This window comes from Notolepis coatsorum, assembly GCF_963971535.1.
Source record: "Notolepis coatsorum genome assembly, chromosome: 14".
Lineage (NCBI taxonomy): Eukaryota > Metazoa > Chordata > Actinopteri > Aulopiformes > Paralepididae > Notolepis > Notolepis coatsorum.
In genome coordinates this window covers 751,394-777,188 of record NC_140178.1, presented here as the reverse complement: position 1 = coordinate 777,188, position 25,795 = coordinate 751,394, and the positions used below count along the sequence as shown (strand labels likewise).

General features: G+C 45.5%; 2 protein-coding genes across 2 annotated transcripts in view; both read right to left on the bottom strand.

Moving 5' to 3' along the window:
• The window catches only part of LOC311239852 (uncharacterized protein), a 46,489-nt gene extending 29,743 nt beyond the window's left edge, over positions 1-16,746 (bottom strand). The window contains exons 1-6 of the mRNA XM_084328298.1: positions 16,567-16,746; positions 10,347-10,625; positions 6,913-7,272; positions 4,129-4,371; positions 2,746-2,855; positions 129-239 (exon numbers count right to left, since the gene is read on the bottom strand). Coding sequence (XP_084184424.1) covers positions 129-239; positions 2,746-2,855; positions 4,129-4,371; positions 6,913-7,272; positions 10,347-10,625; positions 16,567-16,615 — 1,152 coding nt within the window. The 5' untranslated portion in view covers positions 16,616-16,746. The remainder of the gene's footprint in view (positions 1-128; positions 240-2,745; positions 2,856-4,128; positions 4,372-6,912; positions 7,273-10,346; positions 10,626-16,566) is intronic.
• Positions 16,747-19,012: 2,266 nt separating this feature from the next.
• The window catches only part of icam3 (intercellular adhesion molecule 3), a gene marked incomplete at its 5' end in the record, with an annotated part of 33,305 nt that continues 26,522 nt past the window's right edge, over positions 19,013-25,795 (bottom strand). The window contains 2 exons of the mRNA XM_084328297.1: positions 19,013-21,476; positions 25,235-25,477. Coding sequence (XP_084184423.1) covers positions 21,274-21,476; positions 25,235-25,477 — 446 coding nt within the window. The 3' untranslated portion in view covers positions 19,013-21,273. The remainder of the gene's footprint in view (positions 21,477-25,234; positions 25,478-25,795) is intronic.

Genomic DNA, 25,795 nt, shown 5'->3' with positions numbered 1-25,795 from the left:
GTTGGGGCACAGTCACACTCAGGTTGGGTCTCAGTCGCACTCTGGTTGGGTCTCAGTCACACTCTGGTTGGGGCACAGTCACACTCTGGTTGGGGCACAGTCACACTCTGGTTGGGTCTCAGTCACACTCTGGTTGGGGCACAGTCACACTCTGGTTGGGGCACAGTCGCACTCTGGTTGGGGCACAGTCGCACTCTGGTTGGGGCACAGTCACACTCTGGTTGGGGCACAGTCACACTCTGGTTGGGGCACAGTCGCACTCAGGTTGGGGCACAGTCGCACTCTGGTTGGGGCACAGCCGCACTCTGGTTGGGGCACAGTCACACTCTGGTTGGGTCTCAGTCACACTCTGGTTGGGTCTCAGCCGCACTCTGGTTGGGTCTCAGTCACACTCTGGTTGGGTCTCAGTCGCACTCTGGTTGGGTCTCAGTCACACTCTGGTTGGGGCACAGTCACACTCTGGTTGGGTCACAGTCACACTCTGGTTGGGTCTCAGTCACACTCTGGTTGGGTCTCAGTCACACTCTGGTTGGGTCTCAGTCACACTCAGGTTGGGTGCCACACTTCCTGTTGGTGCGTCTACTTCTGCTGTATATATAGCGACAATACATTTGAATCTAATCCAATCAAAGAACCCAACCTGAGCATGACGTAAGAGCAAAATGGCCGCCGTGTGAATATGGCCGATGCATTCCTTGCATTTAAAGAACGACACGGAACAAGTGTCACAAACTATTAATATTTAATCGTTTTATTAATCATAATGTTTAATAGTCCACTTTCTGATACCATTACATTTTAACCTATACAACAAGTTAACTATAACGGTCGCAACATGTAAAATAAAATAAAAATATTACATAATGACATTGGTTGTACATGTTTTTTTAATGGTAACAACAAGGCAATGACTTCACATCTCAGGGACATCAGCTGACAATGATTTGATAAAAATGATACACATCATTAGTAAACAACAAATACATTACAAAGCTTAAACAGTGCATTTTAAAAGTGACAGGTCACCTAAAATAAAACATAAAGTCCAGGTAGTTTGGGTGTGATTTCTGCCGTCGCTCCAATACGATGGAGCTGAATGGCACTGGGTTTGTGGCTCAAACCGCTAAATAAAAGACGTGTGAAGAACTCAAACCAACGTCTCTCTCCAGACATCATGACTTGGTGACTCAAGATGATCCACAGAACTTGTTGTGAGCAGTCTCCTGCAGGAACTATTTTCTACCGAACTACACCCCCCATATAATAATGAATGAATGTCCAAAACTAGGCGAAATGATCTGGATGGATAAATAGCACTACAGGGTAAGGGGGACATTTTGGAAATAGTGGTTCGTACACATTTGAAAGGCTTCTCAAACGTCACAGAATGTGAACTTGAGAATACCTTGTGCTTAACACTTGTAACTTGAGAAGAACTCAAATGCAAACAAAAAACAACTTTGTACCGACATCCTCTTCTTAGAAGAGATGTGATTACGAGATTTTATTTGATTGAGAAACAGATAGCACCTGAGTAAATGTAAACAAAGAGCCTTCGATATCGACAGTATATAACACAAGTGGTTTTTAAACATTTCGTTTCTAAGCAACACGTTTCCTATGCAAGAAAAAGTAACAACAGTTTATAACCATAGATAATAGATAATGTAGTAATTACACAGAATCTAACCATAGATAATGTAGTAATTACACAGAATCTAACCATAGATAATGTAGTAATTACACAGAATCTAACCATAGATAATGTAGTAATTACACAGCCTCTAATCATAGATAATGTAGTAATTACACAGAATCTAACCATAGATAATGTAGTAATTACACAGCCTCTAATCATAGATAATGTAGTAATTACACAGCCTCTAATCATAGATAATGTAGTAATTACACAGAATCTAACCATAGATAATGTCGTAATTACACATAATCTAACCATAGATAATGTAGTAATTACACAGACTCTAACCATAGATAATGTAGTAATTACACAGAATCTAACCATAGATAATGTAGTAATTACACAGAATCTAACCATAGATAATGTAGTAATTACACAGAATCTAACCATAGATAATGTAGTAATTACACAGCCTCTAATCATGGATAATGTAGTAATTGCAGTTTATAACCATAGGTAATGTAGTAATTACACAGCCTCTAATCATAGATAATGTAGTAATTACACATCCTCTAATCATAGATAATGTAGTAATTACACAGAATCTAACCATAGATAATGTAGTAATTACACAGAATCTAACCATAGATAATGTAGTAATTACACAGAATCTAACCATCAATAATGTAGTAATTACACAGACTCTAACCACAGATAATGTAGTAATTACACAGACTCTAACCACAGATAATGTAGTAATTAACCATAAAGGAAAGAAAGTCCCATTTAAACTTTGGCATATAAATCTAGATGTAGCTTTTTTCCAACCGCTTATTTGTATGATAGTGATCCTGAACGTCACAAAGATATGAACGGCTCCTCTGATCACGCACTGTGGCGAGCAGCGGTCCTGCTTCAGATTGACCAGCATGCAACACATGGTCCTGCTCCAGATGGACCAGCATGCAACACACACCCCAGGCTCCACATGCTGCAAGAAGCTACACTTGCATTTTAAAGCCATGCAGAATTAAAGCCATTATTGCCATTATTGCAAAGATCAAGTATTGAGTTCATACAGTCCTCGAGGACCCCCCCCCCCCTCAGAAGTCAGACCCTCCTCCAGCCCTGAACTTGAGCACCATGTAGCCGGCGACCAGCACCAGCGCCAGGCCCACGAACACTCCGACTACAGCCCAGAACGTGCTGCGGCTCCCTGCAGGAAGAGGCAGCGGTTAGAGAGAGTTTGTGGGGCATTCTCTCCATCTCTCTCCATCTCTCCATCTCTCTCCATTGTCAATGTGTGCAATGAATAAAGACTTCTTCAAAGTCCAGTTTATTCTTAATCTCTATCTCTCCATCCCTCCCCCCCCTCTCTCTCTCCATCTCTCTCTCTCCATCTCTCTCTCTCTCTCTCTCCATCTCTCCATCCCTCCCCCCCTCTCTCTCTCTCTCTCTCTCCATCTCTCTCCCTCTCTCTCTCTCCATCTCTCTCTCTCCATCCCTCTCCCTCTCTGTCTCTCTGTCTCTGTCTCTCTCTCTCCATCCCTCTCTCTCTCCATCCCTCCCCCCTCTCTTTCTCTTTCTCTCTCTCTCTCCATCCCTCCCCCTCTCTGTCTCTCTCTCTCCATCCCTCCCCCCTCTCTCTCTCTTTCTCTCTTTCTCTCTCTCTCTCTCTCTCTCTCTCTCTCTCTCTCTCTCTCTCTCTCTCTCTCTCTCTCTCTCTCTCTCTCCATCCCTCTCCCTCTCTCTCTCTCTCTCTCTCTCTCTCTCTCTCTCTCTCTCTCTCTCTCTCTCTCTCTCTCTCTCTCTCTCTCTCTCTCACACAGTGGACCTTCTCTGGTTGTAATACACGGCACCGACAGACACAAGACCGAACAGAATCAACGCAGCCACCAGAATCCCAGCAGTGGTCCCAGAACGACTTCCTGAAACAATAGCATGCAGGCGTTATAATAATACCTGTACCCCCCCCCCCCTCCCCCATGCTGCTATGATGCCTGCATCTCCCCAAGAGGATCAATAAAGGAATATATTATCTTATCATAACATTATCTTAACATTATCTTAACGTTATATTATCTTAACATTATCTTATTATCTTATCATTATCTTATCTTAACATTATCTTATCACTATCTTAACATTATCTTATCATTATCTTAACATTATCTTATCATTATCTTAACATTATCCTATCTTAACATTATCTTATCATTATCTTATCATTATCTTATCATTATCTTATCATTATCTTAACATTATCTTATCATTATCTTATCTTATCATTATCTTATCATTATCTTAACATTATCTTATCATTATCTTATCATTATCTTAACATTATCTTATCATTATCTTATCATTATCTTAACATTATCTTATCTTATCATTATCTTATCATTATCTTAACATTATCTTATCATTATCTTAACATTATCTTAACATTATCTTAACATGATCTTATCGTTATCTTAACATGATCTTACTTGTGGCTTCACTGATGATGAAGGTCTTGGTGCTGTTGCCCACGGAGTTGGAGGCGGTGCAGCTGTAGGTGCCCGGGGGCAGCTGGGCGGTGTGCAGGGCCTGGACCCCCACCCTGTCCAGGGTGTCTGAGCGCAGGCTGTACACCGGCGCCGGGTTCCCACTCGCAGTGCAGTTCAGAGTGACGTCTTCCCCCACGACCACCTCCAGCGTCTCCTCCTCGGGACTCGTGAACGTCGGAGGGTCTGAGGACAAACGGGAGAAAATAATATATTATATAATATAACAAGTCTCCACTTCCACTCCACAAGTCTCCACTTCCACTCCACAAGTCTCCACTTTCACCACACACATGAGTGCATGCTTACCAACTGTCCATCTGCAACACTACTATCACCAACATCTAAGAAGGGAGATCCCCCCTTGAATGGCCCTTCTAAGGTTTCTCTCCTCCACACTGCCTGTGGAGCTTTTTTCCCTATTGTTAGGTTTTAGTGAGTTTTTCCTTACCTTCGCGTGGGGTATGTCTGGGAGTGTTGCATTCATTCATCTATTTGTATTCATCTAAAATGTTTGCACCTTATGGTGTTCTTGTTCTGTTCTTGACTTATTGTTATGTTTTCTTCTTGACTTGTTTAAAGAAGACCTGTACGGCCCATGGGGACATTAACGTGTTGTCGGGCCTTATAAATAAATTTGATTTGATTTGATTTGATTTAATATTCTCTTACAAATCCTGATAATTGTGTACTTGTGTTTGTAAGTCCCGGATTTCCCCAAGGGGATCAATAAAGGAATATAAGGGAACCAATAAAGGAATATGTTATCCAGGGTATCTGCAGGTTTCAACCAGGTAAGACTTAGAGCTAAATGTAAAACCAATTTCACGACCAGACAAGCAAAAAAAGAAAATACACACAGTGACACTGAACTGGCAGCTGCACCTGTTTAAATTCTGGTGCGTTCCATACAAGCTCTCACCAGACTCACCAAGCTCTCACCAGACACACCAAGCTCTCACCAGACTCACCAAGCTCTCACCAGACACACCAAGCTCTCACCAGACTCACCAAGCTCTCACCAGACTCACCAAGCTCTCACCAGACTCACCAAGCTCTCACCAGACACACCAAGCTCTCACCAGACTCACCAAGCTCTCACCAGACTCACCAGACTCACCAAGCTCTCACCAGACTCACCAGACTCACCAGACACACCAAGCTCTCACCAGACTCACCAAGCTCTCACCAGACTCACCAAGCTCTCACCAGACTCACCAAGCTCTCACCAGACTCACCAAGCTCTCACCAGACTCACCAAGCTCTCACCAGACTCACCAAGCTCTCACCAGACTCACCAAGCTCTCACCAAGCTCTCACCAGACTCACCAAGCTCTCACCAGACTCACCAAGCTCTCACCAGACTCACCAAGCTCTCACCAGACACACCAAGCTCTCACCAGACTCACCAAGCTCTCACCAGACTCACCAAGCTCTCACCAGACTCACCAAGCTCTCACCAGACTCACCAAGCTCTCACCAGACTCACCAAGCTCTCACCAGACTCACCAAGCTCTCACCAGACTCACCAAGCTCTCACCAGACTCACCAAGCTCTCACCAGACTCACCAAGCTCTCACCAGACTCACCAAGCTCTCACCAGACACACCAAGCTCTCACCAGACTCACCAAGCTCTCACCAGACTCACCAAGCTCTCACCAGACTCACCAAGCTCTCACCAGACTCACCAAGCTCTCACCAGACTCACCAAGCTCTCACCAGACTCACCAAGCTCTCACCAGACTCACCAAGCTCTCACCAGACTACAGTCAGAGGAACTACAGTCAGATGAACTACAGTCAGATGAACTACAGTCAGAGGAACTACAGTCAGAGGAACTACAGTCAGATGAACTGCAGTCAGAGGAACTACAGTCAGAGGAACTACAGTCAGATGAACTACAGTCAGAGGAACTACAGTCAGAGGAACTACAGTCAGAGGAACTACAGTCAGAGGAACTACAGTCAGATGAACTACAGTCAGAGAGGAACTACAGTCAGATGAACTACAGTCAGATGAACTACAGTCAGAGGAACTACAGTCAGAGGAACTACAGTCAGAGGAACTAGTCAGATGAACTACAGTCAGATGAACTACAGTCAGAGGAACTACAGTCAGATGAACTACAGTCAGATGAACTACAGTCAGAGGAACTACAGTCAGAGGAACTACAGTCAGATGAACTACAGTCAGATGAACTACAGTCAGATGAACTACAGTCAGATGAACTACAGTCAGATGAACTACAGTCAGAGGAACTACAGTCAGATGAACTACAGTCAGCTGAACTACAGTCAGATGAACTACAGTCAGAGGAACTACAGTCAGAGGAACTACAGTCAGAGGAACTACAGTCAGAGGAACTACAGTCAGAGGAACTACAGTCAGAGAGGAACTACAGTCAGATGAACTACAGTCAGAGGAACTACAGTCAGAGGAACTACAGTCAGAGGAACTACAGTCAGAGGAACTCGTCAGATGAACTACAGTCAGAGGAACTACAGTCAGAGGAACTACAGTCAGAGGAACTACAGTCAGAGGAACTACAGTCAGATGAACTACAGTCAGATGAACTACAGTCAGAGGAACTACAGTCAGAGAGGAACTACAGTCAGATGAACTACAGTCAGATGAACTACAGTCAGATGAACTACAGTCAGATGAACTACAGTCAGAGGAACTCGTCAGAGGAACTACAGTCAGAGGAACTCGTCAGATGAACTCACAGTGCACAGTCAGACGGTGGGGCTCTGATGACATCACGGGGAGGGGGTGGGGGCCCGCGGGGCCCAGGTCCAGCTGCGTCCGACAGAGGATCTGCGCCCCGTCGTCCTCTCTGCGGGGGGCGAAGGAGAGGGAGGGGGACACGTCCATGGGGGTCCAGCTCTGGGTGTAGTTGGACTCCACCCGCAGGACGTGGCCCCCCTGGACCCAGGTGACCGTGAGGGTGTGCACCGGGGCCACGCTGAGGATGGCACAGCGCAGCTGGTACCGTCTGCCCTCCACCATGGGCCCGGGGGGGCTCGACCACGCGGGGGGGCTCGACTCGGCGGGGCTCGACAACAGGGACACGCTGTCTGGCATCTCTGTCGACAAACATGATGAAAACATTTATTACATATATTTTTCTTTTTATAATTATATATATAAATTATAATTTGCCCTGTTCTCTTTCAAGATTCAAGAGGTTTATTCGTCACATACAGACACAAGACATGTAGTGAAATGAAGGTGGCCATGCCCGCCTTGATTGTGCAAAAAATACAAATAATAATAGAATAAAATAGAATAGATAACAAAATCTATCTTGTCTTGTGACCACAAATGTTATTGTTATTGTCTGTTGATCTGTTAATTATTATTATTATTATTATTATTATATATTTTTTATTTTATTTACTCCTTCATTTATTCTTTATATTATTTATTATTGTGTTATTGTTATGTATTGTATTGTATGTATGTGTTATATGTTATGTAAAAAAAAGAAAAGAAAAAAAAGATTTGATGAAAATAAAACAAAACATGATGGAAACCAGTTACACCTAAACATGCATTTAGTCATTTAGCTGAAACGCTTTTATCCAAAGCGACTTACAAGTTCTGTACGACAAGTCATCAGGAAGGAAGGGTACAACTCTATCAGCTGAGTAACAATGTTCATCAAACAGTGTTGAAACCTGGGTGCTGCAGTGATGAGTACATATTAGTACAGTAGGTAGTAATATAGACAAGGAAGATTAATTAGTGGAAGAGTGCATGATAGTAGAAGACAGTACGAAGGTGGTTGTTTTTTTCCCCCATTTCATTTCAGATATTGAATAAGTGAATTGTTAGATTAAACTTTAGGTAATAAAAGTCATTTTCATGTTTCAAGTGGTCTACAAGTTAGAATAATAGCTCTACACTCTGACAGCCATCCCTGCTATAGTATAGTGTCTGGTCAGAGACCCATGTTACTGACCAGACACTCTGTATCAGTGATGGCTGTTTACTGCAGAGTGGAGGGACTGGGAGACCCATGTTACTGACCAGACACTCTATATCAGTGATGACTGTTTACTGCAAAGTGGAGGGACTGGGAGACCCATGTTACTGACCAGACACTCTATATCAGTGATGGCTGTTTACTGCAGAGTGGAGGGACTGGGAGACCCATGTTACTGACCAGACACTCTATATCAGTGATGACTGTTTACTGCAGAGTGGAGGGACTGGGAGACCCATGTTACTGACCAGACACTCTATATCAGTGATGACTGTTTACTGCAGAGTGGAGGGACTGGGAGACCCATGTTACTGACCAGACACTCTATATCAGTGATGGCTGTTTACTGCAGAGTGGAGGGACTGAGAGACCCGTGTTACTGACCAGACACTCTATATCAGTGATGGCTGTTTACTGCAGAGTGGAGGGACTGAGAGACCCATGTTACTGACCAGACACTCTATATCAGTGATGGCTGTTTACTGCAGAGTGGAGGGACTGGGAGACCCATGTTACTGACCAGACACTCTATATCAGTGATGACTGTTTACTGCAGAGTGGAGGGACTGGGAGACCCATGTTACTGACCAGACACTCTATATCAGTGATGGCTGTTTACTGCAGAGTGGAGGGACTGGGAGACCCATGTTACTGACCAGACACTCTATATCAGTGATGACTGTTTACTGCAGAGTGGAGGGACTGAGAGACCCATGTTACTGACCAGACACTCTATATCAGTGATGACTGTTTACTGCAGAGTGGAGGGACTGGGAGACCCATGTTACTGACCAGACACACTATATCAGTGATGACTGTTTACTGCAGAGTGGAGGGACTGAGAGACCCATGTTACTGACCAGACACTCTATATCAGTGATGACTGTTTACTGCAGAGTGGAGGGACTGGGAGACCCATGTTACTGACCAGACACTATATATCAGTGATGACTGTTTACTGCAGAGTGGAGGGAATGGGAGACCCATGTTACTGACCAGACACTCTATATCAGTGATGACTGTTTACTGCAGAGTGGAGGGACTGGGAGACCCATGTTACTGACCAGACACTCTATATCAGTGATGACTGTTTACTGCAGAGTGGAGGGACTGGGAGACCCATGTTACTGACCAGACACTCTATATCAGTGATGACTGTTTACTGCAGAGTGGAGGGACTGGGAGACCCATGTTACTGACCAGACACTATATCAGTGATGTCTGTTTACTGCAGAGTGGAGGGACTGGGAGACCCATGTTACTGACCAGACACTCTATATCAGTGATGACTGTTTACTGCAGAGTGGAGGGACTGGGAGACCCATGTTACTGACCAGACACTCTATATCAGTGATGACTGTTTACTGCAGAGTGGAGGGACTGGGAGACCCATGTTACTGACCAGACACTCTATATCAGTGATGACTGTTTACTGCAGAGTGGAGGGACTGAGAGACCCATGTTACTGACCAGACACTCTATATCAGTGATGGCTGTTTACTGCAGAGTGGAGGGACTGGGAGACCCATGTTACTGACCAGACACTCTGTATCAGTGATGGCTGTTTACTGCAGAGTGGAGGGACTGAGAGACCCATGTTACTGACCAGACACTCTATATCAGTGATGACTGTTTACTGCAGAGTGGAGGGACTGAGAGACCCATGTTACTGACCAGACACTCTATATCAGTGATGACTGTTTACTGCAGAGTGGAGGGACTGGGAGACCCATGTTACTGACCAGACACTCTATATCAGTGATGACTGTTTACTGCAGAGTGGAGGGACTGAGAGACCCATGTTACTGACCAGACACTATATCAGTGATGACTGTTTACTGCAGAGTGGAGGGACTGGGAGACCCATGTTACTGACCAGACACTCTATATCAGTGATGGCTGTTTACTGCAGAGTGGAGGGACTGGGAGACCCATGTTACTGACCAGACACTCTGTATCAGTGATGACTGTTTACTGCAGAGTGGAGGGACTGGGAGACCCATGTTACTGACCAGACACTCTATATCAGTGATGACTGTTTACTGCAGAGTGGAGGGACTGGGAGACCCATGTTACTGACCAGACACTCTATATCAGTGATGGCTGTTTACTGCAGAGTGGAGGGACTGGGTTAGGGTTAGGGTCAGAGTTCAGATGAAGAGGTAGACTCACTGTAGACGGTGACCGGTAGCCTTTCTGAACACTGGTCATCAGAGAAGGTAACGTAACATAGCGGACTGATGGTCCAGACGGTCAGAGCGGCCACCGCCCAGGTGACCAGGTTCACACCCATCTCCAGCTTGGTGCCCCCGTGCGTTGCCTCCCAGCCCATGCCGACGCCCGCGAGCGACTTGCTGCAGGTGACCGACACCGAGTCTCCGTACCGGACCACCACGCGGGGGGGGCTCATCACGATGGTGTCCTTGGTGCAGGAAGCCGTCGCAGGCCGACCTACAGATTCAACGATAACGTATCAAATGGTCAATGGCAGCATTTATATAACGTTTTTTATCCAAAGCGCTTTACAACCTTGTTCCTCACATTTGACCCGTTCACTCAGACACTCACACACTCACATGTTCAAGTTTCAAGTTTCTTTATTAGTTGTCATACAGAAGTACAGAATACTTTTATACAAAATGCTTCTCACTGTTACGCTCCAGAGACTGTGCTAGACAAGATAAGTATGAAATAAAATAGTATAGTGTGGTGACACTTATCACGCACAATTGGTGCAGACATTCACTGGACTTGAGGAGCAGAGGAATGCTCCTTTAAGCCTGGGGATTCTGGGAACGGTGTGGGTATTTGGTGACGTATATTAGGTCACCTGTCAGCTGTCAGCTGGCTGCTGTCACTTTGAAGTAGTAACGTTAAACGCCTCTGCACTCTGTTTGATGTAGGGCTGGGCGATATAACGATAACGATAAATATCGCGATATATTTTAATAATCGATATCGAATATCGGAATAAAAAAAAAAATCGAAAAATCGTTTTTTTTTTTTTTTTTTTTTTTTTTACCTGCAACAGAGCAGCTTTAAAACCAGAGACAGTGGACAGACTTGTCTTTCTTGCCTGCAACTTAAAGTAATGGCTTTGCTTGTCCAAATGACAATACTGACCAAATTCAGATTTCTTTTTCTCGTCCATTTATTTTGTTTGCTTTCTAATTTAAAATACAGTTTGAAACCGTCTGTACACAGTAGGCTATGTGTGCTAGCAGAACTAGACTCCAGTCACAAGTCACAGTGCACATGTGCGGTGGTTTGTCCACCAAAAAAGCGCCAAAAGATCGAAAATAAACTAGCAGAGCCAGAACTGTTCAACTCCTCTGGAGCCACAGCCAGCAGAGAAGCCGGTTTACTTTAGCTTTTAAACCAGCTGCAGCCTGAGAACTGGAGTGTGAGGGGATGTAACACTAAAGATGGCGGCAACGACAAAGAATTGCTGCAAAATAAACATACATCTGTTGTTAAAAAAAAAGATTTTTTTTTTTTTTTTATACTTATAACAATTCGATAATTATCGATATCGAGAAATAAAATAAAATTATCATATCGTTATCGCGATATGATTTTTTTCCATATCGCCCAGCCCTAGTTTGATGTATGTAATTTATGTTGGGAAGTAAAGGAAAGACTCGACTACCGTCTCCCGTTTCATCCTTTCTTGCGATCCCACAATAGCATGTAAAATAGAAGTAAAAATAGAGGTCACAGTGTTCAGTATAGACATATGTACAATGTTCGATGCAGAATAGAAGTAACTGAGTTACCATACAATACGGAGGCGACCGTGCAAGGTGCCGACCTGCTCATCGGGAGCAGTTAGGGGTTAAGTGTCTTGCTCAAGGACACATCGACACGCTGCCCGGGAGGGGCGGGAATTGAACCGGGAACCTGGGATTACCAGACGACTGCTCTACCTACCTAGCCATTGTGGCCCCAGGGTGAAATAAATGCATTATGATGGTAAGCTGACAACATGTGGACCCGGCCGCTCACTCACGTCATGCAGACGCTGACGTTGGAAAGTCTCACTTCCTACGAGGACAAATGGAATTAAACGACGCGTCAACTCGTTGTTCCTGGTCTGAACCCCCGGCTCGAGCCCCCGGCCGCTCACATCGTATAAACGTTAATGCTGTTATCGTGTTCGATTATAACTCGGGAGATAAAAAAATTCCGACTTCCGACTAGCAAAAAACTAATAAAACAGAATATCGGCGTTCCTAGTCGCACACTCGGGTATGATATCTCAACCACCGGTGAACGTAAATGTTGTTTGCTGTTTCTGTAAGTATACCGGCTATATGTCGTTGTAAACTGTGAACTGTATGCAAGACAAACTGCCCAAAAGGTTTAGCGAGCGTCCATGTTTTTCCTGCTCTCTAGCTTGAATGCAACAGGTTGTTGGGGGCGTGGCTCCTGGAGGGGGCGTGTCTCCTGCTCCCAGCATGCAACAGGTTGGAGGGGGCGTGTCTCCTGGAGGGGGCGTGTCTCCTGCTCCCAGCTCCCCACCTCCGGTAAGACATGGCAAAACTAATCATAAAAAAGAAAGGAAAATGTAGATACTAACTAGATCACCGGTTCTCTAGGCTGGTAAAGATATGCCTCCTAAAATGTCTAAACGGAAGTACAGGAAGTACCGGCTACAGGCTTTCCGGTTTCGACAAAACAATTATAGAAATGTGTGAAGTGCACAATATTTCCTCGTTTAAGCCACTGCAACGGCTTTGCCTGAAGAAGTTACTACATGACCGGGACGCGTGTTCTAGCTTGTTTGCCGACAGGAAGTACACACACCGGACATTCTACCCCACACACACTTTGGGCCGTAGTTCTTTACCAGGCTTCGTCTCACGGAGATAAAACTGGGAACGAGGTTAGTTTACAAGGAACCTCACAGTTTCACAAAGACATACTTCTCCTTTATTACCACGGACATACAAGCATCTAGGCCTATATTTGGAATTAGAGATATGGGTTCACCGGTAAAACATGGCAAAACAAATCATAAAGAAGAAAGTAAAATGTAGGGCGGCCGGGTAGCGCAGTGGACTAAGCGTCTGTCTACCACCACAGAGACAGTGAGATCGAATCCAGCTGTGGTGCCTCCGGGTTGGCCGACCGTCCATACTAACACGATTGGCAGAGTCAGCGGGTGGGAAACCCGGTGAGGTGGGTCCTGGTCGTTGTAAACAGCGACTCCTACAGTTCGGTCGGGGCGCCTGCACAGCGAGGGAAGGATCTGGGGGAGGTAGTGTGACCTTCCACACGTTACACTCTCCCAGTGAGAGTCCGCGCTGCCAGGTGAAAAGAAGCGGTGGGCTGGGTACACATGTGTCGGAGGAAGCATGTGATAGTCTCCGCCCTCCCAGACCGACGGTAGGGGGTAGAGTGCGCAACGACCAGGAAGGGGATTGGGAATTGGCATAACGACTAACATTGGGAGGGGAGAAAAACAGAAAAAGAAAGGAGGAAAAGATAATAATAATAAAAAAAAAAGGAAAATGTAGATACTACTAGATCACCGGTTCTCAAACTACGGGTCGCGACCCAAAGTGGGGTCGTGGTTGGGTGACAGTTCGCATTGGCAAGTAAAAAATATATATATATATTTAAAAAATTATGTTCTGGCAACATATTTTGGCTAAATATGCCTTGTTTTATAAATGTGTATTGATAACATAGTGCTGTAATTAAATTATTAAATAGTAACTAGATCATCAAACACGTTTGACTACACTGCAGTACTTACTGTAACTACACTATATAACTATAAGTTAGGCTGCACTAATAACACTGTAACTACACTATATAACTATACGTTAGTGATAACACTGTAACTACACTATATAACTATAAGTTAGTAATAACACTGTAACTACACTATATAACTATAAGTTAGTAATAACACTGTAACTACACTATATTGATTGATTGATTGATTGAAAACTTTATTAACAGATTGCAGAATGGGTACAGTACAGTACAGCTCAATACATACAATTGTTAAGGGGATGCAGACCAGAGAAAGACTTTCGTCTTGTTTACATCAGGGTCCCCCATTTTCAATTCATCGTAACATATGTGACATACATGACATACCGATAGACAGTACTGCTACATCTATACATTTATGACATACCAGATTTGCAGTTACAGTACTGTTTGTGATACAAAAAGAGTCCAGAAAGAAAAGAGTATATACATTAGACGTAGAAACTGTACATTGGATTGGGTAGGTGGGGGTGGGGGGGGACTGTACATTGGAGGTGGATGGGTGGGGGGGGGGTTGGGTAGGAGTGGGGGGGGGGGTTGGGTAGGAGGGGTGGGTGGGGGACACTGTACACCTGTACAAACAAACACTGTACATTGGATTATTGACAAGACCATACTTGGTAATTTACTGTACATTGGAGGGGGTTGGGTTATGACATTTACAGGGGCCAGTTTCGAGTTGCAGTCTCCCGTAGGTGTTTTTTGAGAGTGTTTTTGAAAGTGGGTAGTGATTCACATTCCTTTACAGCTGTGGGTAGGGCGTTCCACATTGATGTGGCATAATTGCGAAACGTGTTTAGTCCCTTGTTTGAGCCGAATCTGGGTTTAACATGATTTGTGGAACTCCCTCTGGTGTTGTGATCGTGGTATTCACTGACCTTTGGGAAGTATTTTGTCATGTACATGGGTACCTTGGTCGTGTAGTGTATCTTGTAGACCAGGCCCATTGCAAGTTGCTGTACTCTGTCGTCTACTCTAAGCCATCCTAGGTTGTCAAAGTGGGCAGGGGTGAGGTGGGTTCTAGGAGTAAGGTCAAGCAGTAGTCTGACCAGTTTGTTTTGAGATGTTTGTAATTTTGTTTTTAGCGCCTTTGAGGTGCTTTGGTACCATGAGGTGCAAGCATAGTCGTAGTACCCTTGAATGAGTGCTCCTGCTAGAGTCTTCAGGGTATTCTTGTTTACCAGTGAGGAGATCCGGTACAAGAATCGAGTTCGTTGGTTGACTTTTTTTATTACATTGGATGCCATTTTGTCACAGGAAAGATTTGCCTCTAGGATGGAACCCAGGTAGGTAATATCTTCTTTCCTTGTGACAATATTGTCACCCACTGTAACTGAGAAGCCGTCGGTCTTGCTGAGTTTGTTATTTGAACCGAAGAGAATGGACTCTGTTTTGTGTAATGATAGTTTGTTATCAGCGAGCCATATGCAGATTTTGCCGAGTTCTGAGCTGAGGGTTTTTTCAACCTGTAACTTGTTCTTGTCAGAGACCAGCAGGGCTGAGTCGTCCGCAAACAGGAACAAGTTGCAGTCACAAGCTGACGACATGTCATTTGCATAAATTAGGAACAGTAGCGGACCTAGTATGCTTCCTTGTGGAACACCACAGCTCACTGTGAGGGGGGGGGGGGGGGTAGAGTACCGTTTACCTCCACCATCTGTTCCCTCCCCTCCAGGTAGGATTGTATCCAGCTCACTGATAAACTATCAAAACCAATTGCTTTTAGCTTGTCAATCAGAATGGTGTGATTGACAGTGTCGAAGGCCTTTTGTAGGTCCAGCATGACCATGCCGCAGTATTTGCCCGCGTCCACCTCTTGTTTGATGTGGTCGTTTAAATAGAGAAGGCATGTGTCAGTGGAGTGGGATGTTCTGAAGCCAGATTGGAATTCGTAGATTAGATTTTTTTCCGCAAGGTATTTTTCGACCTGTTCGTATACTATTTTTTCCATGACTTTCGAGATGGATGTAAGGATAGAAACAGGGCGGTAGTTGCCTGGGTCTAATTTACTGCCTTTTTTGTGCAGAGGGGTCACTCTCGCAATTTTGAAGTCCTTGGGGACGTGTCCCTGTTTTATGGAGAGGTTTATTATGTGTGTGATGACTGGGGTGATGGCGGCTGCTGAGTCTCTGAGGAATTTGGAGGGGATGTTGTCATGGCCAGTGGCCTTGTTAGGTTGGAGGGCGCTCAGTTTTTTGAGTACCTCATCTGTTGTTACCATACAACAGATAACTATATATATACTATATAACTATAAGTTAGTAATAATACTCTAACTACACTATATAACTATAAGTTAGTAATACAAACCACCCTCGGAAGCCAGCCTCTTTGATGTGGGACCAGAGTTAAGGGCATGGCTACAAGATACGGAGTTGGACCTCTGACGTTACACGAAAGAAGAAGAAGTGCTATATAAATACATTTGATTGATTGATTGAATGTAACTGGCTAATCGTTGTTCACAATGTATTGATTGATTGATCATTGTATTACCAGATTGCAGAATGGGTACAAATTACAATACAGTACAGTGCGGCTCAATACACGCAGCTGTTAACGGGATGCAGACCAGAGAAAGACTCGCGTCTTGTTTAAACAGCTTTACCTGCTAATGCGATGATTCCACCGAACAAAAGTAAAAGAGTTTCCCACATTTTGAAGCGAAAGTCGTGTGAATTTACGAGTCCAGAGAGAAAGGGTTTCTCTTCACGGTCTTCTTGTTCCTCTGATGCAGTAAAGTTGCACCGCGGGCTGGTCTTGGTTTAGATTCTTTAGAGTCTTTAGAATGAACGACACCCGCTGGGACGGTCTGCTGAACCCCCTCCTCCCTCACTCCTCCCCCCCCCCCTCCTCCCCTCCTCCTCCCTCCCTCCGCCTCCTCTACACTCAATAGATCTCGCTACACTACACCCTGACCCCCCCCCCTCCTCCCTCTCTAGAAGGAAGAGTGATCAACAAACACCTCAGACAGACGTGTTAGAATCCGTCCCCAAGTCAGTTGCAGCACAATGCAGCTCTAACGGCCAGTTCCGATTTATTTATTTATCACATTCAATTGTTGTTGTTTGTCTGCAGGTTGTAGCTATGGTGAATTGAAAATGGGGGACCCTGATGTAAACAAGATGAAAGTCTTTCTCTGGTCTGCATCCCCTTAACAATTGTATGTATTGATTGATTGATTGATTGAAAAGTTTATTAACAGATTGCAGAATGGGTACAGTACAGCTCAATACATACAATTGTTAAGGGGATGCAGACCAGAGAAAGACTTTCGTCTTGTTTACATCAGGGTCCCCCATGTAATGTGTAAAGTGTATGTATTGAGCTGTACTGTACTGTACCCATTCTGCAATCTGTTAATAAAGTTTTCAATCGATAAATCAATCAATCAATCAAAGGTATCAGATGTCAGTGTGAACCGGTTGCCTGTATTCTTAACCCAAGCGGTTCATGCTTCCGCGTTCCCGTTTTGCGCTCTGATTGGCCACTGATGTTTCTGGTTGCACCAATCGTGTGACGGCAAGTTCTCTCCCCGGTTAAGCTTATAGGCACTCTTTCAAAGTTGGTTAAGGTCAGAGTTTGTCTTAGAGCGTGGCGATAGAACGGTTAGGGTTAGAGTTTGTCTTAGAGCAGGGCGATAGAACGGTTAGGGTTAGAGTTTGTCTTAGAGCGTGGCGATAGAACGGTTAGGGTTAGAGTTTGTCTTAGAGCAGGGCGATAGAACGGTTAGGGTTAGAGTTTGTCTTAGAGCAGGGCGACTGAACGGTTAGGGTTAGAGTTTGTCTTAGAGCAGGGCGATAGAACGGTTAGGGTTAGAGTTTGTCTTAGAGCAGGGCGATAGAACGGTTAGGGTTAGAGTTTGTCTTAGAGCAGGGCGATAGAACGGTTAGGGTTAGAGTTTGTCTTAGAGCAGGGCGATAGAACGGTTAGGGTTAGAGTTTGTCTTAGAGCAGGGCGATAGAACGGTTAGGGTTAGAGTTTGTCTTAGAGCAGGGCGATAGAACGGTTAGGGTTAGAGTTTGTCTTAGAGCGTGGCGATAGAACGGTTAGGGTTAGAGTTTGTCTTAGAGCGTGGCGATAGAACGGTTAAGGTTAGAGTTTGTCTTAGAGCGTGGCGATAGAACGGTTAGGGTTAGAGTTTGTCTTAGAGCAGGGCGATAGAACGGTTAGGGTTAGAGTTTGTCTTAGAGCAGGGCGATAGAACGGTTAGGGTTAGAGTTGGGGTTTGCTGTTGGTCGAGGCGGAAATGGGCGCGTCACGCGATTGGGCGCACATGTCACATGACCAGAAGCGTCAGTGGCCAATCAGATTCGCAAAACGCATGAACCGTTTGGGTTAAGAATAGACGCGAACCGGTCATCGCTCCAGAATCTACCCGCATGCGCAATGAACACCAACGATGACACGGTCGTGAACACGGAGGACACACTGCAGTCCCAGTTTATGGTTTAATTTATAAGTTGATTTGCAGCGGAGACCATGCAGCTAACATTCCATGTGATTTGTGCTGTTTTCACTGTTCATATCTGAGCCACGTCATGTGAGCACAAATAAATCAGATTTGGGCCACTTTCGTCTTCGTCAAACTTTTTATTTTTATTGAATTAACGAATGAATGTTTCTATTTCCATTATATTTTCCAGTAACACAGTGAGTCATCATCAAAAGGCCAACTTTTTTATATTAAAATACTGTTTTACACCAAATAGTTGAAAGATTATTTACAGCAGTATTCACAAGGTCCTCCAAAGAGCCGCACACCAGTGAGTAAGGATTTAAAAAGGCTTGAACTCAGCTTTGGAAACAGCCATTAAAACACTTACAGAAGTGAAGCCAAACACACACATTCATTTGACCTAAGAAGCCTCTCCCTGCAGTCCAATGTCCACCATGGGCTATATTCCAATAGTGTTTTTCATAAATAAATACAAGGTTTTACAAACGACATCATGTATTGAGATTCTTCTTATCCAGAATACTAGTAGTATGCTGCCAGCTGCCACTGTTTTGGGCAACCACCCCCCCCCCCCCCACTCCACCTCAGTGACACAACAAACAGTGAAGCACAGGACGTGTGAGAAGGAGGCAGGCCGGGTACTCAAGATGGCAGAACACAGAGAGAGAGTCAGTGAGAGAGTGAGTGAGTGAGAGAGTGAGTGAGAGAGTGAGTGAGAGAGAGAGAGTGAGTGAGAGAGAGAGAGTGAGTGAGTAAGCTACAGACAGTGGGGATGAAGGGATGATTGCTTCAGTGACTTGACGAGCAGACAAGCCCAGAGATAAGGCACAAGGTCGGCTGCACGACAAAGGAAGGAGACATGAGAGGGAAACAGGGCAGCTTGTGTTCACGTTGGCAGGGGTCTCTGATCAGCCGAGATCACAAGATCCCCCCCCCCCCCCCAAGACAAGGATCCGGGATGAAGAAGATCAGACCAGAGAAGACAAAGACATTCATAATTATACTAGATTCCCATTGTGCTTATGAGATGAGAGGACTTTAGACTTTAATCTCCCGAGGAAGCCCTCTGTGATCTCCTCTTGTCTTCTCCAGTGACTAGTCTGCCGTTAGTAGAGAGAGCCTGAGCCTGTCGGACTTCATACTCAGGTTGTTCAATAGATGCTTTCAATTTGACTAGGTATGGAAATAACTGCTATATACCTGCTAAAAAACTGCTACAGTATATACCTATACCAATGTTATACTATTATAACATAATAACTATGACTATGTTTTTATTTAATAGCGAACGTGAGATAATCAAACAAGCGAGGTAGCTGGCTGCTGTCGTTGTTAACAGCTAGATACTTTAGTGTAGATACTAACGTTACTAACTAGATACTAACGTTACTAACTAGATACTAACGTTACTAACTAGATACTAACGTTACTAACTAGATACTAACGTTACTAACTATAGATACTAACGTTACTAACTATAGATACTAACGTTACTAACTATAGATACTAACGTTACTAACTAGATACTAACGTTACTAACTATAGATACTAACGTTACTAACTATAGATACTAACGTTACTAACTATAGATACTAACGTTACTAACTAGATACTAACGTTACTAACTAGATAGATACTAACGTTATTTCCAGCATTCATTCAGAAAGTTTCATCGTCGATGTTTGAAATGTGTGAACTTAGTGAACCAACAGGCCAAACGTATAAAACATTACTCCCATGTATCGTCTCCAGTCTCTCTGTCTTCATCTCTCTCTTCTGTTCCCCAGCTGTTAACCTGTTATGCCGCCTGATTAGCTAACAGTCAACAGGGTTCCCTCTCAACACAGTGTAGGTTTTTTTTTTTTATAATTGAACAACTATTTGAATATTGGAAAATGAATGCCCATCCCTGAACTTGACAACAACGACACAAACGTTGCGTTTTAGAACCGACTGCAGGTGACGTCCAGTTAGTCGTCACGACAGCCAAAGAGTCAGCTCTGTCATGATCGACTATCGTTGATAAGCATGTCGAGCCAACAATGACTTTGGGATTTCAGAGAGTATTAACTATAGGATTACAGGAGTGTTTTTCTTTTTGTTTTGTTTTTAAGCCAAATTCTATTCTAACTGTTGTTCACATCTCGGCCATGTTTTCATGTTTACAGCAGCGGAACGTACAGGAAGTCAACCGGAGTCACACAGGAAGTCAACCGGAGTCACACAGGAAGTCAACCGGAGTCACACAGGAAGTCAACCGGAGTCACACAGGAAGTCAACCGGAGTCACACAGGAAGTCAACCGGAGTCACACAGGAAGTCAACCGGAGTCACACAGGAAGTCAACCGGAGTCACACAGGAAGTCAACCGGAGTCACACAGCAGCAGCAGCAGCGAGCGTTCCACTCAAACCCGTCTGTAAAACATGAATCTACAACATCGACGCCACAACATCACAGTGCATATCAAGTATCAAAAGGCTTGCAAAGAGATCATTCCCAAAATGGTTCAGGATCAAGTCCAGAGTCAGCCGGCTGACTTGCAAGGTGTTCAGCCCCTCGACTTCACTCCCCCTGGTGGCCAAGAAGGGGATGTTCCCGGGAGCTATGACAGCTTGGTCACGGGGAGGGGCGTGTCCCAGCCGGTTCAGAGTGGCAGGTCCACTACGGGAGGAGCTATGACAGCTTGGTCACGGGGAGGGGCGTGTCCCAGCCGGTTCAGAGTGGCAGGTCCACTACGGGAGCTATGACAGCGTGGTCATGGGGAGGGGCGTGTCCCAGCCGGTTCAGAGTGGCAGGTCCACTACGGGAGGAGCTATGACAGCTTGGTCATGGGGAGGGGCGTGTCCCAGCCGGAGCTATGACAGCTTGGTCATGGGGAGGGGCGTGTCCCAGCCGTTATGAGCTACGTTGCCGCTCAGGGTGCTGAGTTTGGGGTTCTTGAGACTGTAACGTCTCATCTTAGTGTTCTTGTAGTAGATCGAGTAGATGAAGACGAAGATGACCGAGATGACCACTACTGTGACGGCGACGAAGCCCGCTATGAGGGGCAGGTAGTCCTCTGTGGCGAGAGGAGACAGAAACACACAACGGGTTAATGAAGCCCGCTATGAGGGGCAGGTAGTCCTCTGTGGCGAGAGGAGACAGAAACACACAACGGGTTAATGAAGCCCGCTATGAGGGGCAGGTGGTCCTCTGTGGCGAGAGGAGACAGAAACACACAACGGGTTAATGAAGCCCGCTATGAGGGGCAGGTAGTCCTCTGTGGCGAGAGGAGACAGAAACACACAACCGGTTAATGAAGACACTGTCTAACTCTAACCTTCTGATGACCAGACTCTACCTCCTGAGACACTGTCTAACCCTAACCTTCTGATTACCAGACTCTACCTCCTGAGACACTGTCTAACCCTAACCTTCTGATTACCAGACTCTACCTCCTGAGACACTGTCTAACCCTAACCTTCTGATTACCAGACTCTACCTCCTGAGACACTGTCTAACCCTAACCTTCTGATTACCAGACTCTACCTCCTGAGACACTGTCTAACTCTAACCTTCTGATTACCAGACTCTACCTCCTGAGACACTGTCTAACCCTAACCTTCTGATTACCAGACTCTACCTCCTGAGACACTGTCTAACCCTAACCTTCTGATTACCAGACTCTACCTCCTGAGACACTGTCTAACTCTAACCTTCTGATTACCAGACTCTACCTCCTGAGACACTGTCTAACCCTAACCTTCTGATTACCAGACTCTACCTCCTGAGACACTGTCTAACCCTAACCTTCTGATTACCAGACTCTACCTCCTGAGACACTGTCTAACTCTAACCTTCTGATTACCAGACTCTACCTCCTGAGACACTGTCTAACACTAACCTTCTGATTACCAGACTCTACCTCCTGAGACACTGTCTAACTCTAACCTTCTGATTACCAGACTCTACCTCCTGAGACACTGTCTAACTCTAACCTTCTGATTACCAGAGTCTACCTCCTGAGACACTGTCTAACCCTAACCTTCTGATTACCAGACTCTACCTCCTGAGACACTGTCTAACCCTAACCTTCTGATTACCAGACTCTACCTCCTGAGACACTGTCTAACACTAACCTTCTGATTACCAGACTCTACCTCCTGAGACACTGTCTAACCCTAACCTTCTGATTACCAGACGACCTCTCTACCTCCTGAGACACTGTCTAACTCTAACCTTCTGATTACCAGACTCTACCTCCTGAGACACTGTCTAACCCTAACCTTCTGATTACCAGACTCTACCTCCTGAGACACTGTCTAACACTAACCTTCTGATTACCAGACTCTACCTCCTGAGACACTGTCTAACACTAACCTTCTGATTACCAGACTCTACCTCCTGAGACACTGTCTAACCCTAACCTTCTGATTACCAGACGACCTCTCTACCTCCTGAGACACTGTCTAACTCTAACCTTCTGATTACCAGACTCTACCTCCTGAGACACTGTCTAACTCTAACCTTCTGATTACCAGACTCTACCTCCTGAGACACTGTCTAACACTAACCTTCTGATTACCAGACTCTACCTCCTGAGACACTGTCTAACCCTAACCTTCTGATTACCAGATGACCAGACTCTACCTCCTGAGACACTGTCTAACTCTAACCTTCTGATTACCAGACTCTACCTCCTGAGACACTGTCTAACCCTAACCTTCTGATTACCAGATGACCAGACTCTACCTCCTGAGACACTGTCTAACTCTAACCTTCTGATTACCAGACTCTACCTCCTGAGACACTGTCTAACTCTAACCTTCTGATTACCAGACTCTACCTCCTGAGACACTGTCTAACTCTAACCTTCTGATTACCAGACTCTACCTCCTGAGACACTGTCTAACTCTAACCTTCTGATTACCAGACTCTACCTCCTGAGACACTGTCTAACTCTAACCTTCTGATTACCAGACTCTACCTCCTGAGACACTGTCTAACTCTAACCTTCTGATTACCAGACTCTACCTCCTGAGACACTGTCTAACACTAACCTTCTGATTACCAGACTCTACCTCCTGAGACACTGTCTAACTCTAACCTTCTGATTACCAGACTCTACCTCCTGAGACACTGTCTAACCCTAACCTTCTGATTACCAGACTCTACCTCCTGAGACACTGTCTAACCCTAACCTTCTGATTACCAGACTCTACCTCCTGAGACACTGTCTAACCCTAACCTTCTGATTACCAGACTCTACCTCCTGAGACACTGTCTAACTCTAACCTTCTGATTACCAGACTCTACCTCCACCTTACTGCCTCTTTGAACTGCTGCGGTCAGGCAAGCGATACCGGAGTCTCATGGCAAGCACAGAGAGACTCAGAAGGAGCTTCTATCCCCAGGCCATCAGGATGCTCAACGACAATAACACTATGTAACAAACTATCAAATACACTCACAGCACACACATCCACACGCACTTTAAATAAACAACTCACTGTAGCACCCACTTCACCCACTTTAGACACTTTAACACACTTTATATTTATTGGTAAAGAGATTTGCACTACAACTCATACCTCATTGCACCCTAAGTTGTACCTCATCCCAGTTCTGCATTGTACTGTATACTGTATTGCAACTCAGTTACTAATTTTTCTTCTAATCTATTGTATATTGTATATATGTATATTGAACACTTTTGTTTACATTTGTTTATGTACTTTTGACTTTCTATTTTATACTTATCTATTTGTATCTATCACGCTCTCACGAGCAGAACAGAAAAAAGCATTTCATATAAAAGTATTCTGTATTTTTGTATGACACCTAATAAACATGAGAAACTCGAGACACTGTCTAACCCTGACCTTCAGATCACCAGACTCTACCTCAGGCCACTAACGGCCACCAGTGTGTCGGCTAGAGGAAGAGGAAGAGGAAGGAGCAGAGAGAGCGTGAAGGAGAGGGGACACCACAGAGGGTTGACCGTTTAGTTTGCCACCCAGAGAACACAGAGAAAGGGAAATACTGAAGCAATAAGAAGCGAGACGTGAAGCTGACAGCAGAGAAGCTTTGCTTGAATGCTATGAGACATGTGATAATCATCCACTCGCAGGGTTAATAGGTAATACATTAAAGTTGCACACTACATGCGTCATTGGATAATCATTCGCCACCTCTCAAATCTCAAATCTCACTGCAAGAGAAAATAAAAGGTTTTGAACAAATTGAACACATTTTTTTATTTCTTTTTCATTGTTTCTCCTCCTGTATTTCTGTGTTTTTCTCCCATCCCAATTGAGTCGTTATGCCAATTCCCCCCTCCCCTTCCTGGTTGTTGCTCGCATGTGCCCCCCACTGGTCAGTCTAGGGAGCCCTGAAGTCTAGCAGATGCTTCCTCCGAGACATAGGAGACAGCCAGCAGCATCTTTTCGCAGCGTGGACTCTCATTGGTGAGGTGTAACGTGTGGGAGGTCACACTACCCTCACCATCTCCCTCCCTCGCTGTGCAGGCGCCCTGACCGACCTGTAGGAGTCGCTGTTTACAACGACCAGACTCCCGCTGACTCTGCCAATCGAGTTAGTATGATGGCCGGCCAAGCCGGAGGCAACGCCGACAGCCGGATTCGATACCAGTGTCTCTCGCGTTAGTGACAAGCGCTTAGTCCGCTGCGCCACCCAGCCGCCCCCCAAACTGAACCAATGTTTAAAGGCTCTCTGTTGTGATCTGGTGAGTTTACTTCCAAGCGTCAGTGGATCCAGTTTTCCCAAACGGGACATTTTATTCAGTGAAACAGATTTAGACGCCATGTTCCCCGTTACCTGTCAGAATCACCTGGACCACCCGGGAGCTGGAGGCCACGGCGTTGGTGGCGCTGCAGGTGTAGAAGCCCGACTCGTAGACCGTGAGGTTCCCTCCAGACAGACGGACCACCTTGTCCGAGTCGTAGATCCACTGGATCCACGGAGGCGGCTGCCCTTCAGCCTCACACACCAACTCCTGAGGGTAACCCCTGAACACCGGGACCTTCAGCTGGAGCTGGGTGGTGTTGATGACAGGCTTATCTAGAGAGAGAGGGGGGAGAGGGGGGGGGAGAGGGGGGGGAGGGGAGAGAGAGAGGGGGGGAGAGAGAGGGAGGGGGGGGGGAGAGAGGGGGGGAGAGAGAGAGAGAGAGAAGAGAGGAGAGAGAGAGGGGGGGGGGGAGAGAGAGAGAGAGGGGGGGGGGAGAGTGAGAGAGAGAGAGAGAGAGAGAGAGGGGGGAGAGAGGGGGGGGGGAGAGAGGGGGGAGAGGGGGGGGGGAGAGAGAGAGGGGGGAGAGGGGGGGGAGAGAGAGAGAGAGGGGGGAGAGAGAGGGGGGGGGAGAGAGAGAGAGAGGAGAGAGG